At 38.0% G+C, this 23,452-nt stretch overlaps 1 protein-coding gene across 1 annotated transcript in view; it reads right to left on the bottom strand.

Moving 5' to 3' along the window:
* Positions 1–485: 485 nt before the first annotated feature.
* Positions 486–23,452, bottom strand: part of LOC145991470 (nose resistant to fluoxetine protein 6-like) — a 47,378-nt gene continuing 24,411 nt past the window's right edge. The window contains exons 7-14 of the mRNA XM_083127477.1: positions 16,774–16,899; positions 15,389–15,551; positions 11,091–11,170; positions 10,236–10,331; positions 4,953–5,082; positions 3,339–3,519; positions 2,113–2,255; positions 486–621 (exon numbers count right to left, since the gene is read on the bottom strand). Coding sequence (XP_082983603.1) covers positions 499–621; positions 2,113–2,255; positions 3,339–3,519; positions 4,953–5,082; positions 10,236–10,331; positions 11,091–11,170; positions 15,389–15,551; positions 16,774–16,899 — 1,042 coding nt within the window. The 3' untranslated portion in view covers positions 486–498. The remainder of the gene's footprint in view (positions 622–2,112; positions 2,256–3,338; positions 3,520–4,952; positions 5,083–10,235; positions 10,332–11,090; positions 11,171–15,388; positions 15,552–16,773; positions 16,900–23,452) is intronic.

The following is a 23,452-nucleotide window of genomic DNA, read 5'->3' as shown; positions in this document are numbered from 1 at the left end:
AAGGGGTCCGGGTTTGATACCTAATAGAGGCACATAGCGTTTCGGATCGCACTTGAAAACGGTAGATCCAGTACCGATAAGTCTTTCTGTGCATAAAGTGGATTTACAAAACAAAAATTTTAAAAAACTTCGCAAATATTATTAATTATCAGCCGGCTCGGTGGGCGAGCGAGTTAAGTAGTCGACTTTCCAAATCGCCACAGAAGTTGCTGGGTTCGAACCATGGCCTGGGCATGCGTGTTCTTAGTAACCTTTCATCTCCTTCATATAATCCACTCATCTTCATGATCGCGACTCACCGAATGGGACGGTGACATAAAGGGACAATAATAGAAGTACGAATGAAAGGATCAGCTTAGGCCATAATATTAGAAAAAATATTAAACAATAAAGCAAAATAAAAGGAACATTCACAAATTCTGCAATTTTAACATCAGGCTTCGTCCAGCTTTATTACACATTTAAAAAAAAAACTAGACTCATAATTGTGTTAAATAACTATTTATTTTTCTTTTTATCAAATACAATCTTTAACAAAGCTAGAACAGGCATTTCAAAAGCAAGGCATACAACAATGGCCACGAGATAGGAAGCAAGTATATTTCCCAGCGCTGATACAGCCTGCAAAAGAAATATAAATTACCATTAATTTTGCTACATTCCTGGTCTAGTGTGTAATACCTGCTGATTGTATACTCGCAATAATTGTATGTGTAAGTAATAGCAGTTATAGACTATATATAAAGAATGAAACTAATAATATTAGTTCATTGTATTCATACATATATTTTTAAAGTCGCGTCCAAACTGTTCAACATTGTACAATACTACCTGTACTTGTATATTCGAAGTTGCACGTGCCTATAGGTTCACATGCAGTATTAGAATACATAGTATAGTTCTACCCTAAGCTGATGTATAGGGTAGACTCTAGTAACTGCACAAATAAACGTATTATAGTTTATGATACGTTTATCTGTGATAACAGATTCTGGCTTGTTTTCTGCCCCCGGAGATTGAAACAAAATCTCACTCGAACAGAACCACTTGTTCCACAAACAAGCAAAGACAAACCTTATCGACGAAGTCTTTTACATGCATTTCAAACTGATCTTGTTCACAGAGTCAAACATGTTATCAAAACAAGAAATCCTCTTACATGAAACAAAGGAATTCGTACTTGGTGAGCTTCTGGTGCATTGTTTTCAAGGGATCAGAAACGTATACAGGGTGCTCGGAAATTCCCCTTACAAACTTCTAGGGCTAGTAGAGGGGACTGAGTAGACAATATTTGGAATAGGAACCCATGTCCGGAAACGTACCGTTTCCGTGCTACAACCATGACAATGTGTCGGATGTGCCTGTGTTGGTATGCAATCGGGTAGGCAGTACATGACGTCAGAAGATCACCTGATGACCTAAAGTGTAATCATTTATTACAACCATGTCAAATGAGGTGTTACGTAAGGTACAGAAGTGAATGACGTGTGACTCAGTCCATAATACAAACAAATTTATTTGGTAACAATGCCAAGGGAACAAAAAAGAAACGTACTACTGTATTCAATGATCAACACCTGTGTCGACAGTGGAACGCAACAATTTGTAGACGTCACGTGCCATCAGGTGATCTTCTGACGTCATGTACTGCCTACCCGGTTGCATACCAACACAGGCACATCCGACACATTGTCATGGTTGTAGCACGGAAACGGTACGTTTCCGGACATGGGTTCCTATTCCAAATATTGTCTACTCAGTCCCCTCTACTAGCCCTAGAAGTTTGTAAGGGGAATTTCCGAGCACCCTGTATGTCCTATGGGAGAGGGATCATTAATACAAACCATACTCAATTTTTTTTCCCAATATATAACTACTCTTATTCTGTAAATGAAAGGGGGGTCGAGTATAGTATACAATCAGGTACTTGCTACTAAATTAGGCATTTAATTCCCTAGTTTTACCACGAGATATCTGTTTTGCCTGATGGCGATGTCCACAGAATCAATGTGTTTGTGGATTTTGTTTCGAACAGTTTGCTTCGGCTGTGGACAAGCCATCTTAGATTCTTAATATTGCCTTATTAGAAGAAAAAAATATATATATACTTACGAGCATACTAATTGTCATGTGAATGGGTCCATCACCTTGACTCGTCATGAACCTAACAATTAGAGGATGGAAGAGATAATTGCAGTAAGTTAGCCTGCTCAGAGGGTACAAGTATTTCCACGTCAGCATGGTGTTAATAATTCCTGTAAAAAGAATGAAATAAGCTCTATAAGATATAAATAATAATTTATTTATCAATATATTTATTTACGAATGAATGTGAATTTTCACTGATGCCGTGAAGAAAATGATGCCCCCCGGTTTGTAGAAAAATCCAGGGTACAATACAATGTTAGCCATTAACATAGTGGGCCTCCCGAATGGCGCAGTGGTAGCGTTGTAATCAAGGGGTCCCGGGTTCGATACCCGGTGGCGTCACATGGCATAGTGGTTCGGTTACCACTTTAAACTGTAGGTCCAGTCCCGATTAGACTTACTGTGCATAAAGTGGACTTAAAACAACAATTCAATCAATTCAATTCAACATAGTGCCAAGTGGAGTCAATAATTTCAACATCTTGGAGACTGAGTCTACACCAGAAGATTTTTGCAAGTTTAAATATGCACCATTACTTCGTGCTAAGTAGAAATATAATTTAGTCAATACAAGGCTCTGTCAAATAATAAAAGGAAAAGTTCTATATTTGAAACTTTGAAAAATATATATGTTCCTTACCGTTATGGGGATCATGTGTTCGAAAAGTAACAGGAAATTGTCAAATGTTATGTTAAATATTATAATTGAGATATGCTTCAAGATAATAGGTAGGAAATGCTGGTATTATGATGTTTTTGATGTTACATATATCCACTGTCGTACGCAGGATTCCATTTCGAAGGGGACTGGAATGGTAAATGTGGACATTGCTTAGCTTCGTTCTGCGGGAGGGGGAGCGGAATACACAATAAAATATTTCATAATTAGCACTTCAGGCTTCGTTTTAATACATGTTTAAAGACGAAAATTGTAATCGGGTTATTTTAAGTTCTTTTTTTTTGTTACCACTTAGTTTTTTCACGAGTTTTTTTTTCCTGCTTTCATTGGAAAATGTTGATTTTCTCAACATTTCGGGACTGGATGTAGCCCCCATCAGCTAATATTTCTTACTTTTTAAGTGGTTAAGTGCATAGTTTTGAATTTTTAAATAAATATAGCTATATAGAAATATTTTAATGCTTTAGTGCATAATTATCCAGATTTAATAATCCTTGCACACTGAACTTACCTCCATAACCGGCAACGCAAGCAACGATCGTCCAAGACACGGCGATTGACCAGGCTGATCGACTCAAAGCTACGTAGACTGCAGAAGTAATCCGATTCATCTCGATCGCCATATTGTTAGGGCCAAAGACGACGCTCAGAGTCACCACAAACACGACGAACCATCCAACTAGGTTTACAACCTGCGGTGAAAAATTTAAGAAAACCAAAAATGAATCTATTATATATGTATAAGTATACATTATATTATATGCATATAATATATCAATATATAATAAGCTGATGCAAAAACATATTAACGGACAGAACTTCCACTTTAAAGAGAACTATAAACCATAAAAATTGATATTTAATAACTATGCAATAGCCCAGTTTATGTTTTATGTTCATCAGAATATTTATCAGATTCTTTGGACATGTTCAAGAAGGTTAAGAAAAAGCATGGAGAAACACAGAACATCGCCATCCGTATTACAGTCATGGACATTTCTGTGTTGTAACGATTCCATTGAAAGTTAATGGAATTGGTTATAACCCAGAAGTGTCCGTGACTGTACAATTATCAAAATAGAAAGTGTTTCATGAATTAGCCACCAGTGGTGTTTCATGACGGAAAACAGGATAAAATCCGTCACCCATTGAATAAAAATAATGAAAATGATCGAAGTATACACGGTGACTCCCAAAGAGACGAAACACCCATTTCACACAATATGGATGGCGAAGCACGAACGAAACTTTCAGATACATGACATACAGGGGCGCCGACTTACCAAAATTATTGTGGGGGCTCTGATCACTGAAATAAATTAATAAATGACTCTCTCTCCCATTTTTAAGTTTTGGCATCAGTGTTCGGAATCTCATAAAAGCCCATGAATTCATTTAAAATATCAAAATGTTTATTCACAGTTCGAATGCAGAATATTAATTGTCCACGAATGGATACGTCACAAGTTTCGTCAACCATAATAGCAAAATATTCCCGACTTTTAATATATGCTACCACAGAGCGCAAAACAGATCTCCCTAACATATCAATGATCTCGTTCTGAATGTCATGTGAGAGCCATTTGTAGCCCGAACTAACCTAGTTAATGCACATCGTCTTTTGAAACTCTTTTTAGTAAAAATTTTAACAATACTCATAATTATATACTTAGTAGTAATAAGTCATGTGTTTTGCTGTCTCTGGTCATAGCCCCCCCAAAGTTGATGGTTTAGCGGTCTCAGCGCCCCAAAGTTGCTGGTCTAGAACATTTCAAATGTTTATTTAAAGTTAAGTTCATGTTGCACAATTCAGAGTAAACTTTACAAGTAAAGCAAAATAATACATTAGATCCTCTTAAGCAAAATTATTTGGGGGGCTCTACCCCCACATCGTTAACATTGGGGGGGCTCGAGCCCCCCTAAGCCCCATGGAGTCGGCGCCTATGATGACATACAAACATGGGGAGGAGATGAGAAATCACCGTGATGTCATCGTACATCACAAATACCTCTCTTCCAATCTTCAGCAGTTTTCATAACGCGCATTCGCCGAACAGATGTTTCACATTTGAACATTACAAAAATATATTTTATATTTGTAATTCTAATGTTCGTTTTGACCTACCTGATTAATCCTGATTTTTCCTTTCGTCTTGTAGAGAATCCACCCAACTATTAACCCTATTATGTATGGTGGAACTCTTGTCCACGGCTTCACAAACAGCAAATCGTAGTTAGATATTTGAGCATCTTGCCTGCGGGATAAAATAACTCTTTGTAAATGTTGTATGTTTAATAATATAAATACTAATAAGAATGCAGAATTCTTTGATGCTGGGCATCTGCCACATAGTCAGAGAATTCCCAAACCAGTAGACTTGATACTGCAATACAACAATACTACATAGCCTAACTCTCTTATTAATTTAAAAAATATTAGGTATTTTTTTCGAATTTGAGACGCCATCGAATGTAATGCGCACTTTAAATATTGCTTCAGCTTATGAGAGAAAATGCTCACCTGTAATACTGGTACTGTATTAGAACAATACTGTATAGTATTACACAGTGGCGGAGATTCGGAGGGCGTGGGGGGTGTTGCACCTCACTTTTTTGCAACTTTTCCTCCCGCGTTATGCGAAACCTTATATACCCAAGGAAAATAAACTTTCCTTACCCACCCCCCCAGTTTTGGAACCCAATCGCCGCCACTGGTATTACATTTACATTGTTGTTACATCATTGTTACACTTACCTTAACAATACTACAATAAAGAAGAATTTTGTTGAGGGTGATTTTTATCAATACCGATATTTCGGTAATCATCAAGGGAAAGAAACTTTATTATTGAAATTTGCAAATACTACTGATACCGTCGTATATGTATACATATACACCCGGCTCCAAGACTCCATCGAATACATGGGGCACCTAAATTTTCAACATGCAAAACCTGACAAAGAAAAGTGCGCCTTATATTCGAAGAAATACGGTATCATTTTCAGTTTACTGAAATTAAATTGTGTTGCATGCCTCACGTAATGTAACAATGGCAAGATTTGTTCTCCTATATCCAGTGTTCGAAGTGAGGAGGGTCAGGTACAGGTCAATCCTACAGCGCACGTAGTTGACACCTTTGCCGTAGATGTCTCACTGCTGCACGGCAGCGCCATCTTCCGCGATCTTGCGAAACAACTTCGTGACTAGAAATGGAAACTAAACGTTAGGACGATTTCACACGAAGTGACGCACGTCACTTGGAAGTAACCAATCAGCACGTTAGGTTGGGTTAGGTTTGTGATGATTATTAGCTTCAAAAGCTGTCTGCTGCTTTTTATTATTTTTTTAGCCGTTCGATTTTTCGTTTGCACAAGCTACAAGTGAAAAATTGCACGCTCAGCTTATGTGTTCGCAAGAATGACGAGAGAGAGAGAGAGAGAGAGAGAGAGGGGGGGGGAGCGTCAGAAAAGGAGCGAGACAAGTATAGAGAGAGAAAAAACAAAGATTCAGGAAGAGAGACAGTGAAACAAACTTATGGAGAATGATAAAGAGAAAGAGAGAGGGAGAGAAAAAGAGAGCTATGCAAGAAGGAATTGATTGATTTGGTTTATTTTACTTCGCTTTTCTGCCGCTTTTGGCTAATCGCGAAGATGAGGATATGTGATGATTAGGGCTCGTAAGTTGAGGAAAAATCATTTTTTTTCCCCTAGTGTCCGAAGACGAGGCCCAACATAATATATGTTCATTTTGGGTCATTGTAGGCCAGAAAAAGGTGGGTTTTATTTGTCCTTTTTTGCCTTTTTCGGAGTTTTTTGGCTTATTGGTCCTTTTTTTAGCCTTTTTTAGGTCTTAACGGCTTTTTTTTGCAACTTCACCTTCTTTCGACTACGTTTTTACTGCCCATTCTCAATTCGAATCATCATCAGTTCATCACCTCTTAAACATCCTTTCTGTAGTCAAGAAATAAAAAAAGAGATAACTAAATATATTTGAACCATCCCTGAGACGAGAGAAAAACAATTTTTGGACTGAAAGAAGATACATTTCATTTATATAGTTTTTTCGCACTGTGTGTTCCATACCACCAGAATTTTTTATTTTTTATTCGTTAAATATTTAATTAAAACTGAAGTTATTAATTCATTTGGATCACATTTATACGTCCTTTTTTCCGTTTTAGGTCCTTTTTTTGATATTTTTAGATCCTTTTTTTGATATTTTTAGGTATTTTTATGGGTCTTTTTTTTTTTTGGCAATTTATAGGTCTTCAACTTCCGAGCCCTAGTGATGATATTATGGAATTGATGAAGGAACACTCATACGTAACACCCATGCCCTTTCTTGTGCCCACTCATAAAGAATACCGGGGTTCAAACTCGAGTCCCTTGCGTTGTTGATTGTTTTGTTTTTATTTCACTTCGCTTTTGTGCCACTTTTGGCTAATTGCGAAGATGGAGATGAGTGATGACATGATGAAATTGATGAATGGACACTCGCAAACATTCACGACCACGCCGGGATTCGTACCCAGGACCCCTGGCATTGTGCTAACCACTCCGCCACCGAGGTCGGCGAATGACGGAAAGAACAAGAGACACAGAAAAATATGAATACAAATGTAGAAGGGTAAGACAGGGAGAGGAAGACGGAGAAAGAGGGGGAGAAAACAAAGTACAAAGAGGCTGAGAGAGAGAGAGAGTGAGAGAGAGAGAGAGAGAGAGAGAGAGGGGAGAGAGAGAGAGAGAGAGAGAGAGAGAGAGAAGAGAGAGAGAGAGCAACAAATTGAAAGACTGAGGAAGGTAAGGTACGTATATAGAGGTTATAAGTCAAAACATCGACGAACAAACATCGATATCAAAAACATCGTCTACATTTCATGGACAGTACAAACATCGACGTCAAAAACATAGAGAGCAAATGATCGATGTTTTTTGGTGGCGATGCTTTTGCCCTATTTGTTTTTGGTGTGGCTGATATTGCCGTCTATGTTTTTGCTGTCGATGTTTTGTACTGTCGATGTTTTGTTCTGTCGATGTTTTTGCTGTCGATGTTTTGTACTGTCTATGTTTTGTACTGTCGATGTTTTGTTCTGTCGATGTTTTTTTGTTTTCGAGATTAAATCGTACCAACATTAATGAACAAAGCAAACAATACAGAGTGTGGAGTGAACATTTCCTCTCAGGTAAACTCATATGTTAGCTCTTTCTCTGTGACTTTTAGTGCAAATGGATCGAACTGGTGTGTTTAATCATACTTGCAAGTAGTACTTCATTGTTTTTTTACAGAAAGATGCTGATACTTCCGATAAGTTTGACGATAGAAATTATAACATTCAAAGTTAAATTCATCTGATAATTGTACGTTTGTACTTGATTATTTATCTTTCGTTCGTTAACACGAACTGTTACTGTTATCCGATCCATGAGAAAAGGTGCTGGTAGTAGGCTTGGCGTACTGTCAGAAAAGAAAAGCACTGCTTGGTTAAAACATATTAATCATATATCAAAGTATCCCAAATTGATTGATTGATTTGATTTATTTTACTTCGTTTTTCTGCCAGTTTTGACTAATCGTGAAGACGGTCGAGGATGAGTGATGATATGATTAAATTGATTAAGGGAATCTCACAAAGAACACCCATGCTCAGGCCGGGATTCGAACACGGGACCCCTGGCATCGTAGCGCGCTATTTTAATCACTCCGCCACGGAGGCCTGCATATCCGAAATTGTTAAAGCAAGGAGTGAAATTACTGTTTTCGATCAACTCAACATTTTAAATTAGAGCGCTTGAATAAACTTTAAAAAGAAAGAGTTGCGATAATGGAAGAGGTGTGGAATTTACAGTTAATCTGTATTGGATGTAAATATTTCAAGCATAATCCAAACCACTAATAAATACTAAAACAAATTGATTCCAGGTAGCTGGGTCAAGTAAATAAACACGCGTGAACTACAGTTGGCAAAAGGTGTAGGCCCATTTTCATTTCGTTATCGTCCAGTTCATATGGATCTTCACAAAAAACTTCGCTTTTACTCCATATCTTTCTCTGTCGACTGCGCAAAGAGTTTGAACATATGAAAAATTACCGCTATTTCCAGATAGCACAACATTGTCATTAATTTTATGCAATGTTACCGACATTTTGCACAGTCCTATCAACAAACGTACAGTAACGGCGCAATTGTAACGAACGCTTCGTGGTGGATATTTTCTTGCAGACGACAAAGAGCTTGGCTGCGAACATGGCGGCGGTGCGAATCTTGACGTCACATTGGCATACAAACAGAATTTTATAAGAGAGTAATGGGCGTAAGCAGAGGCCACGGCCAACTGCGGGATTCTCAAGGAATTGGGCCTGAACAGAGATGCGGTACAAGCACGGATGAGGGTTGTTAAATATTGGATGCGATTATCACAAGCGGGCCAAACTACGCTGAGGGGACAATGTTTGGAAATACAGACAAGGGAGGAAAACGTTTACAGCTGGGGTCTGGCAGTGAAAAATATCTTATATAATAGCGGAATGGGTTGTGTATGGGAAGAGGGAGGAAGGGGGAGCATCTCAACAGAAAATCAAATCAGAGACAGGTTACTCAACATAGACAGACAAGAAATAATAGCAGACTGTCAAACAAAGACCTCAGTCAGGGAACATCTAAGAGTAAGAGAATGGGGGAAAGCGAAATATATCCAGGTTGTGGGAAAAATGAAAGAGGCGCGCTGGCATGGTTCAGATTAGGGGGATGGCAACAACTAAGAACGAGAAACGAAGCAGGGGAAACGATATGTCCTTTGTGCGAGGGGGAGCAGACGGACAAGCATATCCTACTGAACTGCCATTCTACACGTGACCTAAGGGACAAATGGATGAAAAACTTAACAGGGAGGGAGGTGATAGAAGTGGTAGACGACAGAATAAAGATAAAGGAAGCGGGGCAGCAAGTAGGGAAATACCTAGGAGAAGTAAGAGAACGGCGGGGGAAGCTATTAGAGAAGGCAGCGAAATGAGTGATCATGCTCCAGACGAGCCATCTTTATATTGCAAGTGTGTGTAAAGCAAAATATATGCGTGTTTTGGTGAGAGTGCAGGAAAAGAGAAGTGGGGAGAGGAGGAAGGAAGAAAGACTGGAAGAAGAACTGCCGAGGGAGGGGAAGAATGTGTATATAGGGAACAAAGTAAAAAACATCTTAAAAGTGAACTAAATGTAATAAAATAGTGTAGAAAAATCAAAAATATGTAGTGCGTACAGCCTATGGCTCGCACAAAAAGAAAATAATAATAATAATAATGAAACCCACCTATTACGTTTCATTCAAAAACCAGGACACTCATTTCCGAGAAATTATTTCATAACTCCGGAACCCGTAATTCTAATCCGACACTGTTTGAATATCCTATTCTTACCTTGCACTGATATTGTACGCGTATACAATGTATCCTGTGACAGTCCAGGAACTAAGAAGAAGAACCATGAGCACACCAGCCACGAAGCGGAAGTAACTGAAAGAAGAAAAGAAACGGTAAATATATTTTATTAACTTTTTCGATCCAGCAAATTCAGAATTTTGTGGGTCTTTTTCTGTGACTCTACGACACCTTGAGATCATGTTTAAGGCCGTTCGTATCCCCCTCCCCCCGATCGAGAGAAGAAACTGTACTCTGGAGCGAGCGAACGGAAGCAAGTCTCTGCGAAAGCAAGGGGGCTCGACCAATGAACACGTACGACGGAAAGGGATTGCGTGGAGGGGGAAGAGCAACTGCAGTTACCAACCTTTGCAACAGCGTGTATTGCTTCGCTCCTCCCACTCGCTTTCTCCCCTTCTCGAATGTTATGCGTAGCCTTTGCTGCAGAGATTCCCGGGATAGAGTATAATTTGAAATTCTGGAGTTTAAGCTACACGCCATTCTTCCCTTATACCCATTTCATTTTGCAATGTGTTGTCATTGAAATGAAATTACGTAACCTCCTAGATGACGTCGTGGCAACGATGTTGTCTTACCATCAAGAGGTCAGGGGTTCGATTCCCACATATATTGCACATATTTCTAACTATACCTATGTACCCAACCTATAATTTACCACAACTTTTACATAGCTACTATTCGTGAGGAAAGACATCTCGATGGTGGTGCTTTGGGTGTTTGATTCATCAGCTGACCACCCACCCCTAGACAGGAAAAGCGCGGGCTACCTCTGGATATATGGAACGTTCGCCACTGCTTAAACGTGACCCCTTTCCAAAGATATATGATACTTACTAGACTCCAATCATTAGAAGAGCAAGCGCAACGGCGAAGTATTGAGTGTCGTTTGACAGATACCACGTCCATAACACACACTGAAAAAAAGAAGATAGAATTAAACAAACCGTTCATCTTACAGTAGACCAGATAGAGATTGTGTAAGATTGTGCAAGTTGTTTTAAACTACGGGTAATAGAGAACGTATTTTAATGTGCAGCATCTTTCCAAAAATATAGCTGTTTTCATACCAATCGTTTGAGATCTGTATTTTAGGACATGAAATCAAGTAAAAGGAACACACTTCGTTACACCTTTTTGCACTTTTTCGTGAGATTAGCACATTTATCCCTTTTTTACCCCCTATTTGGATTGGATTGGATTGATTTGGTGTTTTAAGTCCACTTTATGCACAGTAAGGCTAATCGGGACTGGACCTACAGTTTAAAGTGGGATCCGAACCACTATGTGCCTCCACCGGGTATTGAACCCGGGACCCCTTGATTACAAGGCAAAGACGCTACCACTGCGCCATCGGGGAGGCCCTATTTACCCCCTATTTGATGATTGAACAAATGTTTTCGATCATTTCTTTAATGTTTTGTTAAAAAATGGTGGACAAGAAAATAAATGATTTGCATTCACTCTTCTTGAGCAACTACATAAAATCCTATAGTCTCATTTTGTAGAGCAGAACGAAAGCTATAAAATGCTATAATATAAATTACACCATGTTTACCATAAATTATATTATTTGCTATTGTGTTGAATAAACAATGTTCTGATTTAGATCTGAATGAAGGTATTCTATCAGCACCTTTTCGAAAACAATTTCACAATTCTTTTTCCTTTCCCGACCATAATTTTGCACCTTAAAATCCGTTCTCTAGTAATAACAAATAATAAGTATATTGTAGCCACTTACATTACTTGGCCCTTGATCAAAATTTAACTGCAGCAGAGTATTGATGAAGCAAAGACATAAATGGTATATTCCACATTCATTATTCTCTTCCAGATTTACATAAACATTTCCTTCACGATATCAACAGATTTTCTCAATTAAATTGCTTTCACATTTACATCCATTTTACTTTCACCCATTACATTGAAAATTATACCAGTAGATGGTACTATTGTTTATACGACATCATAGATTGTTATACGTGGTTATTTCGTAAATCATTACTTAGTGTATGGTTTTCTTTAAGTGATCTTTTTGCTTTTGTTAATGCAGAAATAACACGCTCAGTTGTAATTATTATATATTAGTACGAAAATGACTGAAATTTATGTCCCTCTACTATGTCATTAAATATATCGCATAAATTGAGTTTAACATGAGTGAACAAACGAAAAACAATAAAGAATCGAAATTCATTCGTGATTACTTTTGTTGATTTGGATTGTTTTTCTTGCCTTTTTGTGCTCCTTTTGGCTAATCGCGAAGATCAGGATGATGGTATAATTGATAAAGGGACGCTCACAAACAACACCAAGCCCAGGCCAGGATTCGAACCCGGAACCTTTGGCGTGAAGTGAGATCCCCTGAGCATGATTATCATACGTATAATATGTAAGATTTATGGGATGCAGTGATTGACCAATTGTTTGTTTACTTCAAATAGAGTGTCCGAGTGTAAATAGTGCCAACCCGTAACACCATTTTTTTTTTACAAATGAGATGTAAAATTGAAGGCTATAACATTGTGTATTTTTAAACTGTGTTATAAAGCTGTTATTTTTTTCCCCAAGCAACCACAGAAAATAAGAACAAGAAAAATATTTTCTATATTTCTGTAAAACTTTCTAAATATTCAATATAACTACTAAATTTTAACTTTTTCAAGTTTCAGTGATGTGAAGAAAGAATTTTGTTAAGGTTGAGTCAAGGGTGGACACAATATTTTCGGATAAGCTCTAAAATAGCTGCTAAGCTTCTAAACTTCCTATTCCTTTCTCCCCTTCATCCTCTGTGGCATTGTCTCCCTTTATTTCTTCTGCCTCTTTTGTTCTTTCTCTATTTTTTATTTATCTGCTTTTCTCTCTTTTTTTTCTACTTTTGTATATCTGTTCTCTTTCTTTCTTGCCTTTTTCTTTATCTGTATTGATGATATCCCTTTCATTCTCTCTCTCTCTCTCTCTCTCTCTCACCCCTTATCCTTCTGCACGTGTTACTTGATTTTCGCTCTACTATAATCAGGATCATTGTAGTTTCCGGTGTGAACCTTCCCCTTTCACCCAGGTTTTGAGTCAATGGGGAAAGTAGGCGCCGTGATTTGTCACATGTTCCTAACACGTCACAGCAGGCGTTCGAAGCAGCTAATTAAATTAGCGCTTTCTTGAAACGTTCCCGCGCTCTTGTTCTATTGAAGGTCGGAATTAACGCCGGCCGTACTTTACAATGATTTGAACATTTTCCATGCATGCTATTTGGGTGAGCAGAATGGGCTAATATTATTTTGAGGTGGACTAGACCCCACCGCGGTAGCGACGCCCCTGTCGAATATTATAATTCATAAATATATAATTAACTATACATACTGGAAAATCGGTTAGTCAATTGGGCTATCCAGCAGTCCAGTACAATTAGTTCAAAAATAGGCCAATACAGAAATTCAAGATTACAAAGATTTGAATATGTTTAGATAGTTCTCCTGTTATCCACAAGAAAGTTTAAAAAATCCCGTTGCGGATTTGCCGCCATTTTGAGAAAATAAGTTCGCATATTGAATTTCTCAGCTTGTTCAAATAAATGGCTCTTCTGTGCAAACTATTTTTTCTAGAATGATGCGGTTTCTTTTAAATTATTCCTCTTGAAACGTTATTTCATTTCAATATACAGCGTGTTTCAAAAAGAATATACGTATTACAAAGTATTATTTTGTCCAAACTATTGATTGCTGCGCCCCGGCTCGGCTATTAGAGAAACGAATACATAGTCTAGTTTATATAATAGCTGCTAGATGTCAGTTGTGTTCGTTTTGCTTGGTAACCGTCAGTTGTTTGAAATTGCTACTCCGCAGCAGAAATCATTTTGTGTTCTCGAGTTTGCGAAGTGCAATTCCGTGATTACAGTGCAAAGACGTTTCAGGTTGAGGTACCAAATTGATCCTCCGAATGGGTGGAACATTCGCAGATCGTATCGACAGTTTGTAGATACAGGATGTGTATGTAAAGGAAAGAGTCCTGGCCGCCCTTGTGTTCCTGAAGAAAATGTTGCACGAATTCAAACTGCTTTCCAACGTAGCCCTTTAAAATCAACTCGTCGTGCCAGTCGGGAGTTACAACTTCCTACAAAAACAATTTGGCGTGTTTTGAGACGTCGGCTGGTTATGAAGCCGTACAAGGTACAGCTGTTACGAGCTCTGCGTCCCGATGGCAAACGCAAACGTGTGGCATTTTGTAACGAGATTCTTGATGCTATTGACAATGACAACACTTTCGCACAACGCATCGTGTTTAGTGATGAAGCTGCGTTTCATGTCAGTGGTCAGGTAAACAAACATAATGTTCTCATTTGGGGCCTACAGAACCCACATGCATTCATTGAACATGTACGAGATTCGCCCAAAGTGAATGTGTTTTGCGCGATATCCCGATCATCTGTTTACAGCCCATTCTTCTTTGATGGAAACACGGTTAACGGTCAGCAGTATCTCTCTATGTTACAAAACTGGTTGTTTCCGAGGCTGCACGAAGACAACTTCATTTTTCAACAAGACGGGGCACCCCCTCACTGGAGTCGCCAAGTGCGTGATTATCTGAATGAAACTCTACCGAACCGTTGGATTGGTCGTCAAGGAGATGGCGACTTAGCATGTATCAGCTGGGCTCCACGGTCACCGGATTTGACACCCTGTGACTTCTTCCTGTGGGGTTTAATTAAAGACAATGTTTATGTACCACCACTCCCACAGAACCTGTAAGAGTTGAAAAACCGGATCCGTACTGCCGTAACATCAGTGACGAAGGACATGCTTGCCCAAGTATGGGAGGAATTTGAGTATCGATGTGATATTGTTCGTGTCACTGCTGGAGGACATATTGAACATCTGTAATCTGAACTTGAGAGGTTCGTAAGTATGTGTGTGTAGTTTCATCTTCGAATGTCTTAAAGTTTAATAAATATATGCATGCGAAATACGTATATTCTTTTTGAAACACGCTTTATTCATTATTAAGTTTTGTTTGTTTAATAGGGTTCGTTGTCTCGGAAGTAGACAAAAGGCAGCTTCTATTAAGATGAGAAAAATTTTCTAAAGTTTATATCATGCTTTGAAATGACTACACTGTTGGTGAAGTAGAGAACTCACCATTTCGTCTTTTGGATAGAATGTTGATATATACAGGAGATTCCTCCACCAATACTTGGGACATGTTCTGTAGTCATTATTGTGCACGAGGACTGTGTATTCTCGGAACACCTTGCTGCTCACCTCAGCTAATACCAGAAGAACAAAGTAGGGGAGAGTCAGCCTGAAAGACGAAAGAATAATATGAATGGGATTTGCAAGACATCAAGACATTGTGTGAAAATATCAGCACTTGTACAAAGGCTAGGCTATAGCCCAGATACTCCATTACGATTCAATACAATGTGGTGGCATGTTCAAAAAATATATGTATTTGAACGAACATTCATGCTTGGTAGATAAATATCAACCCTATAAAACGTATACGGGACATTTGTCTACATATTTAGTTTTTCTGTTGTTTCTTTTTCAGATAAGATAAATATTCACTTGTACCAATCATCATCTGATGACTGATAGTCATGACTGTAGAAGATATGTGCATTTTTAAGGTACTAACCAGCAAAATCTGTACCAGGCAGAACTTGGTAATGCTAGTGTAAGCAATTTTTTGCATACCTCTGTAAAATTATGAACTTGTATTGCGCAGACATTGTTCCGACATAACCCATCTTAGCTTATCTATTTTGATTATTAAAAACATCACGAGTATCAAACTATAAATTCATTTCAAATATAAGAAATGAATATAGCAGTTTCAACATTTTTTTTATTTCTAGTAGCGACAGGGTGTGAGATGAAATGTTACGTTGGATGAAAGAAGAACTGTGAAAGATCTTTTTATTGCCCGCGAACTTGTACTTTCCCTCACTGCCGTCGGAGACGCCACTGTCGAGAAATAGCGACTCCCCAGCAGATACATTCTGCTTATCAACCGTGGCCGCCACGTTCACCTGACTGCACCCCATGTGATTTCTTCCTTTGGGGATTTGTGAAATACCATGTATAAGTGCCACCACTATCGACCGATCTCCCTGAATTGAGAAACAGGTTTATTTCAGCCAATCAGTCCATCCCATCAGACATGCTGACACGAGTGTCGCAGGAAATGGATGGACTTCCGACTGCTGTATACCGTGTCACCAAGGGATCGCAGATTCAATACTTGTAGTGTAAGTTGCACACACTTGAGCAGTTCTTCTTTCATCCAATGTAACATTTATTCTCATACCCCGTCGAGTAATAAAAAAATGTTGATACCGCTCTATTATTTTATGTACACCCTGTATATTGTTTACTGAAGAGTCTAATATTGAACTCATAATCATTGCTATGGGAACGGTGTTTTAATGCTAAATTTCTCTTCTGTCATGCTGTGGTATCTTACATTCTTAAAAAGATAGAATATCATCATAAGTAGAAACATGCAGTGAATCGTTAGTTACCTGAGAACTCTGCGAATGAACTGCGTAAAATAGTCTGAGCAGTGAGATCTAATTTTCGAACAGCTACTCTTTTCATCCTCTGTGCTGGGAGTTCGCTTGAAATACAGATAAGACAGCAGAAGACCGCTGAAAAATATAATTAAGTTATTATTATTCTTACCTAAATAAGAAATGCGTACTTTACAGGTTCACACAGAAAAGAATAATAAGCCTATACATCTAAAGTAGTTAAAAATTTACAATGATAAATCTACCACAGTAAAATTTTAATATACAGTGAGTCACATAATTATTCTAACGTTTAAGAGCGGGAAGGGAGTGAAATCTGTGTACAGCTTTGAAGTTGATTTTCGTTTAAAAAATGTCATGTTTAGCACAAAATTGGACGATAAAAAGTTATAAAAACGAACAGCAGCAACAATGTAACGAAGGACGAATCCCTACCGTTGCAAAAATAGTGCCACAAAATTATTCGGACACATAGTACATGTTAACGTAAGTTTGCGATACAGTGACAATTTCGATTTACGGATTGATTGATACTCTGTTCATATATATTAACTCTGGTTTCCTGTAGGTTTCTATAGCAATTACGATCGCGTTTTGTTTAACAAACTAAGGGTCGTCAGCAAGAAATATATAGAATTTCCCATTATCATTGTATAGGACCTCCATACAAAGATACGGAACGGGGAATTGGTATATATGTCCATGAAAAGGTAGCCTACCAGGAAATACAATTACATAAACATAAAAAACTATTCCAGAATTATAAAGTAGAAGCAAGAGCAATCCAAATTTACATAGCAGGATATAAAATTACGATAATCAATGTGTATATTCCTTCCAATTACAATTCTCAAAATATAAAACAAACTGATTTACAAGCTTTAACATTCAACATACCCAGTCCTTATTTAATTGTCGGGGACTTTAATGGGCATCACGATGCTTGGGGTATGCATACAGCAGATAGACTTGGCACTAGTATAGTGGATTGGATGGACGACAACTCTTTCATCGTTTTAAATGATGGATCACCAACACATATACCTCGAAATGGAAGTAATCCAACATCAATTGATCTAACTATAACATCGGACTCATTATTCCCTCAATTTCAGTGGTTCATAGAGGATGAACTCCATGGTAGCGATCATTTTCCCATATATATTCGTGCCCAATTTTTACCAAGCCAACTTTTTCCCCCCGTCCAATTACCAATTCTCCGCTGGAAAACTAACAATGTAAAATGGGAATTATATAAAATATTAATAGATTCCTTTATTTTAAGAAAACATCTTACTTCCTCCCAGCCTATATCTTATTCACTGCTACTTCAATATATTACTAAAGCTTTAGATATACTAACCTCGCGTAAAAATACTCATTGTGAAACAATGTTTCCAAAGATACATTGGTGGACGACAGAATGTGAAGAGGCAAAATCAAATAGAAAAATCAGAGAAAAACAATATGCCTCATGTCCCAATCCTGAAAACCTCATATCATGGAAAAAGTCCGTAGCTCAAGCACGAAAAATATACTTACAAACCAAACGACAAGCATGGATTAACTACTGCAATTCGATAGACATGCAGGAATCATCCCGAAATATTTGGCATAAATTCAATTCTTTACGCAAACCACGTTCTCCTCAAAAAAGACCGATAGATGACAGTTGGCAACATCAATTTCTCTCCCAATTAACTCCACCATCTGTTCACCTATATTATGATAATAACGAGAATCTCCCTTCAAAATTTACAAAAGATTTTCCACCTGTAACCCGAGAGGAATTAACAACAATTCTTAAAAATGTGAAAAACACAGCACCAGGTCTTGATGGTATTCCGTACCAGGCCATAACACATTTACCGAATACCGGAACAGATATTCTTGTTTCACATTACAACAATATATATCAAACCGGCATAGTTCCGTTAGAATGGAAAAATCATGTAGTTGTTCCAATTTTAAAAGCAAACAAATCTCCGGACCATGCATCCTCATACAGACCAATAGTACTAATTTCAGTTTTGGAAAAAATATTTGAGCGCACATTGAAAAATAGACTATCCTGGTTATTAGAACGTGAAAATTTTTTTCATTCCACACAATTTGGATTTCGAACTAATCTTAGTAGTCAAGATGCTATAGCCACTCTAACAGCAGCAATTCAAAATAGTAAAATTACACGTTCCTACTGTTTCAGTTTGTTTATAGATATTGAAAAAGCTTATGATTCTATAAATTTAAATAATCTTTGTCATAAAATAGAGAATCTTCATATACACCCAAAACTTTCAACAATTGTGTGGAATCTATATTCCAACAGGATTATATTCGGATGGTTCGCCGACAAACTAAGCGATCCTCGTTCCACTTCAATCGGCATACCTCAAGGCTCACCTCTGAGCCCTCTCTTATTTAATATCTATACGAATGAGATACATGCATTACCAATTCTACCATTTCATCCCCTTCAGTATGCAGATGATTTCTGTTTCTATAACATTACAGATGATGCTACTCAAGGTATAATAGCAATGCAGAATTTAATCGCCATCATAAGAGCGTGGTTTTTCAAAGAAGGATTATCCATCAGCGAAACAAAATCAAAAATTATTTGTTTTAATAATAAACGATTGGATACTCATCCTAACAATATACCACACATTTCTAATATCCCAGTAATAGAAACACATAAATATTTAGGTATACATTTTGACAGGCGATTCACATGGAATACACACATCACGCATTTAATCAATAAAGGCCGTAAAATAATAAATATACTCCGCAGTATCACAACAATTAAATGGGGTGGCCACCCCAAAATCTTACTGATATTTTATAGGAATTGTTTTCGATCAAACTTTGAGTATGCAGCCTTTAGTTATGGGGGTGCAAAATTAAGTCTTTTAGACAAAATAGACATACTACAGAGAAAAGCTTTGAGGACCTGCTTAGGTCTCATGCAGTCCTGTCCTAATGTCAGTGTATATATGGAAAGCAGAGAAACTAGTTTGACACATAGACGGATCCAATTAACAATAAAATTTCTGCTCAAAACCTGGGAAAATCATACGCACCCATTCAATAAATTATTTGAAATACAAAAACAATGGACAGAAAATAAAGCCATAGATCCTAAACACACATTCTTTTATTTTGTATATTGCCAATACATAGACCTGGAATCACGTGCAAAGTCTTTTACCTTCCAACATCCTTTAATTTATCAATTAGACATACCCTTATATACCCAATGCAATATCCATTTCAGGGATTTAGGAAGACATATCATGTATAAAGAGAAATGGCCAACACACCTAATCATATATACTGATGGATCCAAAGACCGCCTCGGTGTGGGTTGTGCTTATTTCATTCCAGATCAAAATATAAACAAACAATTCCGTTTACCACCTGACACTTCTATTTTCACTGCAGAAAGTTATGCAATATACAGGGTGTCATTTTAATGGCGCCCACGGACCACAGATTCGTGTAGAGGACATCAAAACAAACAACTTTTCTCAGTAACATTTTTCACGTTGGTGCGTCAATTCGACGCTACAGCCGTTCAAAAAAGACCATTTTGCCGCCTGGATGCTGGCAACCCAACACAACATTTGATCGTATCTGTGACGTCATTTCCTGCGGCGAAACAGCGCACGGTAGGGTTGCAAGGAACACACAAGTTTTGTGAAAAATGACAAACTAACAACCACATTATTAGCTGTAAAACGAAGCGAGAAACGCGTCCAGTACACCGAACATCATAGCCTACCAGCCAGAAGATCAGCAGTCATCTCAGGGGAAGGGGGAAGTGAACCAACGATATGAGAAATGGTAAAAACGTATTCAAAATGAAGAGTCAATATCGGATTTTGTCTCAGCCTACATTTCAAACATCAACAACAATAACTTTTATTGTACTTACAACTTACATGTGGCTGTTTACGCCCAGCTACATGTCAAATATTTGCAAATCTCGTTGCAAGGTTGATATCTACAGGTTTGTGTCTAGATGCCTTGTGGTACTATGTGGTGATAACGGAAGTATCTGAGGTTCACGTTGTTACATTACGGCTAAAACACGTACAACCACAGTAACAATCTAATGATGAATCAGTAGCGAATATACTGCCCTGTTCAGAGTTGCAAACTATTACATGTGTATCCGGTGCGTAGATAAACACAGTCGTCGGATAGTTTGTTTTACTACTATTTATATACCTGTATTTTTAACCATTTTTGCCACTTGCCTCATAATGCCCTGAATATACATTATATTATGTGTTGCTTATCTTTGGAATTTTGAGTTCTTTCATTTCTATTTTGTCATCTGTTCAGTGTGTCACAGACAACTAGTATCAGAAGGACGAAGTGGATAGACTAAATTGTAGATGCCAACTTGGTAACTAGATTTGCAAATATTTGACATCTAAGTTGAGACAAAATTCGATATGACCATTTCCATTTGAATTCTATTTCCTTTCTACCATTTTTAGCATCGTTTGTTTATTTCCTGTTAGGTTGCAGAACGTGTTTTCTCGTTTTGTTTTACGGTACATAATGTGGCTGATTGTAGCTATGTCATTTTTCACAGAAAATGTGTGTTCCTGGCAACCCTGTAACGCATCGCTTCACGACGGGATATGACGTCACAAATGCAATTAAATGTTGTGTGTGGTTGCCAGCATTCAGGCGGCAAAACGGGCTTTTTTGAACGACTGTAGCGCCGAAACGACGCTCCAACGAGAGAAATGTTACTGAGAAAAGTTGTTTGTTTTGATGTCCTCTATACGTTTCCGTGGTCCGTGGGCGCCATTAAAATGACACCCTGTATAAAGCTCTCACATACGCTATCCATAATAATTACACAAAAATTCTCATCATAACAGATGCTTTAAGCGTATTAATGGCGCTGAGTTCCTCATATCCTCAGATTTGTAAACATCCTTTATTCATCATACTTATAATCCAACAAACTCAGTATGCTAATGGAAGAAATATCAACGTCCAGTTTAGTTACGTAAAGGCTCACCAAGTAAACACGGGAAATGAACGTGTGGACACATATGCCAAAGCCGCTCGATCATCGGAAACTACCTCACTTGCGAGACTTCCATACACGGACCTTCTTCCAAGAGTTAAATATAAACTTCAAGATAAATGGAAACAGTGGTGTATAGAACAATTTCAATCCACGGGCAACACATATAAATGGTTTGCAGAACATTCACAAAACAAACCTTGGTACTACCCATATAATTTTCCAAGATCAGTTATTACTTTTATAATACGTCTACGTACAGGTCATGTTCGCACTAATGATCATTTATCACGACTACATATTACAACAAAACAAGCCTGCGCATGTGGAGAAGATAATCAAGATGCTACACATCTCTTTTTACAATGTCCCAATTTCGACAGAGAACGAGATAAATTATATAGTGGTTTACGTCGAAATAGAATTCCATTCCCTACATCTCTTACTGCCCTGCTCACGGACCCTACTCCTCCCACCATATGGCTTCTTCATGGATATGCAAGAAGATGTAATTTGACGATCTAACAAACAGTATAAATAAATATCAATAGATGTTTTTTTTTCATTCTTGTGAAATATAAGTGAATAGCGAACTAAATTCATAAAAAAAAATTTTAAAAAAACTCAGGAAGATGACTAAAATCGACTACCAGTTGATAGGGTCAGAAAAAGAAGAAGAAGAATTAACAAAGTTGTGATATAAGAACATTTTCTATGTAGAAATGGGGCGAAGAGGAAAGGAAAGTTCATTTGAACAACGTCAGTTAGTGATATGGCACCACGCTAAGGGTAAAACTTACCGTGCAATTGCCTCAATGTTGAAAATGAAAAAAAGTACAGTTGCAGATATTATTAAGCGATTTAAAGATGAAGACAGGATCGAGTCCCACGGTCATACAGGGAGACTAAGATTTTTTTTCCGCCAGAGAAGAGACAGTAATCGTGAGGAAAATTTAAAAAAAACAAAGATGAGTGCTCCAATGGTGGGTGGTGAGGTAGCTGAGGAGTGTGGAAAGCATAGTCATCCTGAAACTATACGAAGAATGCTCAGAAGGGCAAACTATCATGGCCGTGTAGCCAGGAGAAAGCCATTTGTAAGTAAGCCAAACAGGACACAAAGACTGGTGTTCGCAAAGGAACACTTAGGAAAGGATCAGACATGGTGGAATCGGGTAATTTTCACTGACGAGAGTAAATTCAATATTTGTGAATCAGATGGGAGGGTAACAGTGTGGCGTAAACCAAATGAGGAGCTCCGAGGGAAAAATTTGCAAGCAACAGTGAAGCACGGGGGTGGTCACGTAATGGTTTGGGGCTGCATGTCGGCCCAAGGCGTTGGTAAATTGGCTTTCATCGAACAGACAATGGACAGGTACCGTTACCTTGACATTCTGAAGTCAAATCTAAAGACTAGTGCTGAAACTATGGGCATTCTTTGTAACTTTATGTTTTATCAAGATAATGACCCGAAGCACACTTCCTTCGTAGTACAAGAATGGTTATTGTACAACTGCCCAAAAGTGCTCCATCCTCCACCGCAGTCTCCAGACTTGAACGTCATTGAGCACCTGTGGTGTAAGTTGGAAAAAGAAGATAGGAAAACACCTATAATCT

Source organism: Lepisma saccharinum, chromosome 8 (genome assembly GCF_977018435.1).
Source record: "Lepisma saccharinum chromosome 8, izLepSacc3.1, whole genome shotgun sequence".
NCBI classification, from domain to species: domain Eukaryota; kingdom Metazoa; phylum Arthropoda; class Insecta; order Zygentoma; family Lepismatidae; genus Lepisma; species Lepisma saccharinum.
The sequence above is the reverse complement of the archived record's forward strand: the minus strand, read 5'-3'. Positions and strand labels throughout refer to the sequence as shown.